We start from the raw sequence: 3,635 nt of genomic DNA on the forward strand, positions 1-3,635 counted from the left end.
TCTCACTCTCTGCATGTTTGTGTGTGTGTATGTATATGTATATATTATATGCATGAAGAAAAAAATTTTATACTGAAAAGATTTTGGAGTAATTTAAATTTAACTTTTATAATAATTATCATAATTGGGAATTACTATTATTTTCTGTAAATCATATTTTGTTAAATACATTTGGCTTGAAGAAGAATTTGGTTTTGGAAATATATTTATTTGTGAGCAAATATCTCATCAAATTACACATATGAATTTCATTTTGTATGACCTATGAAAACCTTGCTGACATTATAACTTTTCCTAAACAATTATTTCATACTTTTCAAACAATAAATAAGTATTATATTCATCATTTATACATATAAGTGAGCAAAATCACACAATTTTATATAAATTTATGCCCTAAAATGTTAATATGATTTAAATCAGTCTACAATGTTTTCATATGGTAACGTACAATAAAGTCATTGAATAAAAGTTAAGCCAACCATATTAGGCTCTCTATATAGAATAGTAGATATACATAGTTGATAATCTGAACCCCTCCCTTCACATTCATTAAACCATTATATTTGAAATAGTTTATATCAAAAGAAAGATTAGATTATATAATTATAACCCTTTGTTTCTCTATTAATGTATAATCCGAATGAATATGCATCTATTTTCATATTTCAAATGATTTGGGTGGGGTAATTGCAGAGCATTAATTTTCATTATATAACTAAAAACTAAATAATATATTCCATTTTTTACCTTGGGCCAATATAACATGTTTTGAACTCATTATTTTAAAAGAAAAGAAAATAAACAAAGGTAGATGTTTAATGAGCTAAAATTATATACACAAGTTTTATATTTTTTCATTAACTTTTAAATTTTATTTTTTATAGTAATGTTCCTTTAATTTTCCAAAATCATCCCAAATTCTAAAGTTGACATGGTTTGCTTAGCTTCTAACTTTCTATTTGAGCAAGGAAAATAGAATTAATATTCCATAATTTTTAAAGTAATGTGTACTAATAAACACATTTCATTTTCATTCCTTATTATAATATTCCAATTCCAAGATATTGTGTGTGCACCTGTATATGTGTGGGAGTGTGTGTGGTTGTATGACACATGGTATGTATATATATATATATATATATATATATATATATATATATATATATATATATATATATGTATATATATGTATGTATGTGTGTGTGTATGTCTGTGTATATGGATATAGTATGTATATATAAATATAATGCATATACATATTATATATCTGTAATGCATATAGTAATATATGACATTTAATACATTTATATATACAGATATATACATACATGATACATCATGCCATGTATATTACATGTGCATACACAAACCCACATGCATGAAGACTGTACTCCAGTATGTGCCTCAGTCATTGTGACTAAAACAAAACTAAAGACATGCACATACATATCTTTTTAAAAATTGGAATTAAAAAATTTCCCAACTTGGAAACCTTTCAGGCAAAATTTTACTTCATATTTTTATTCCTCTCCATCTTTGACAGTAAATTATTTTAGAAAAAATTTTCCTTGGTCATAAGCTTTTTTAAAACATGAAGTTGTTTTGAAAAGGTTTTCCAAAACCTGTATTTTACATGTATAATTGCAGTTATTGTTTTCACAGTTTATTTTTTTTACAAGTCTAGACAGATTGATTTTCAATATTATATTCCTTTTGTTCAGTTTGGTATGTTCGAAACGATGACCAGTGCCTTTGTTGATGAATTCCCAGAATTATTGGCCAAAAGAAAGGTTCTCTTTACTGCTGGCATTTGCTTCGTGGAGTTTCTACTTGGCATTCCCTTTGTTACACAAGTAAGAATATTTTCTGTGATTTTCATGAAATGAAATGGAGTAAGACTTTTTGAGCCAACTAAGCTCATTTTCATAGATGAAAGGGAAAATTTAGATAAACTAGTCACAAAAATTGTAATCTTCTAACCATCCCAGATACTTAGACATTAACCATTTTCTCCTTCATCAATATACCTCAAGACCCAACAAGTGAGTTTCTACATGTCACTGTACCTGCTGGAAATAACAGTTAAATCCCATGCAGTTCATAACTTATCTTTAAAAAAGAGTATATTGTTTAATGTGGTCTTGGATTCCCAACACATAGGTAAAATATGGGATGTTTGTGGCTGGTATGCTTTTTATTATGGTAAAAGATTTGCTTGATTAGAGATGACTTGAGTTAAACCCAAGTCACCTCTAATCAAGCAACAATAACTATATCTTCACCATGTTCATCACCACCATCATAACTATTATTCCTACTATCACCATTTTTTACTACCACCACTAATGCATCACTTCATATTACCTGTTTTAAATTTGGTTCTGTATTCTCCAACAGGGTGGAATTTACCTGCTACAAGTCGTTGATTGGTACTGCTCCACATTTTCCCTGATGATTCTTTCCTTGACGGAATGTGTGGTCATTTCTTGGATTTATGGTATGTTCTTAGCCTATCACTCTACTGGGAATGGCCATTGCTGTTCCAATTTCAAATTTTATCTATGTCAACTTTTCTATTCTCCAGTGGAATACTATATTTTGTAACCAGTTCAGGTTAGGGGTTGTGTAGTAAAGAATTTCAATTTGCAACTACATGGAATTAGATTCAATCTCTGAGTGGTATCTTGGACCAGTATCTTCAACTAGTGTATGAACTAACAAGTGAGCCACTTTGTAATTGACTAGTACTTTGTTTATATCAGTCCCAGAATTAGGAAAAGGCAAAGCTGAGCCAGTCAGATCATTAAATATGTCACTGAATATTGGTTTCAAATTTTGGCACAAGGCCAGCAATTTTGGGGATGGAGTAAGTCGATTACATCAAGCCAAGTACTCAACTGATAAATATTTTATTGACTCCAAAAGGATGAAAGACAAAGTTGGCCCTTTCAGTATTTGAATTCATAATACAAAGTCGGAAGAAACATGCTAAATATTTTTACAGGCATGGTAACAAATCTGCCAGCTTACCTCCCTAATAATAATAATAATAATAATAAATTAAGGCACCCTATGAATAAATGGCAGACAGTGCTACAGCTCCAAACAAAAGAGGGACTTGTGAAAATGACTGCTATCCCCATTAGAAGAGGAATATTCCAGGGAGACACGCTCTCTCCACTCCTGTTCTGCCTGGCACTCACACCTTTAACTGAATTGCTAAATAGAACTGGATGCAGATACAAATGTTACGCAAAACAGTCAGCCACCTTTTATATATAGATGACCTGAAATTATACTCTAGAAATGATAAAGAGCTGGAAACACCACTACAGACAGTACATGGATTTACCAAGGAAATAGATATGAAATTTGGATTAGAAAAATGTGCCAAAGCAACCCTGAAAAGAGGAAAACTAGTTAAGAGTAGCAACATCACACTAGATAAAGCCAATGAAATAAGAGAATTAGACAAAAGCCAGCCATACAAATATTTAGGAATCAATGAACCAGATAGGATACAACACACACAAATGAAAGAAAAAATAAAGAAAGAGTACTATAGATGAGTTAGATCAATACTAAAAACAGAGCTCAATGCTAAAAACAAGATAATAGGTATTAACACTTTA

General features: G+C 30.2%; 1 protein-coding gene across 1 annotated transcript in view; it reads left to right on the forward strand.

The window, feature by feature from the left end:
• Positions 1-3,635, forward strand: part of LOC106868737 (sodium- and chloride-dependent glycine transporter 1) — a 57,878-nt gene that overhangs the window by 46,039 nt on the left and 8,204 nt on the right. The window contains exons 10-11 of the mRNA XM_014914134.2: positions 1,725-1,856; positions 2,401-2,500. Of these exons, the coding sequence (XP_014769620.1) occupies positions 1,725-1,856; positions 2,401-2,500 (232 nt within the window). The remainder of the gene's footprint in view (positions 1-1,724; positions 1,857-2,400; positions 2,501-3,635) is intronic.

The sequence above is a fragment of the Octopus bimaculoides genome, chromosome 20 (assembly GCF_001194135.2).
Source record: "Octopus bimaculoides isolate UCB-OBI-ISO-001 chromosome 20, ASM119413v2, whole genome shotgun sequence".
Classification (NCBI taxonomy): Eukaryota; Metazoa; Mollusca; class Cephalopoda; order Octopoda; family Octopodidae; genus Octopus; species Octopus bimaculoides.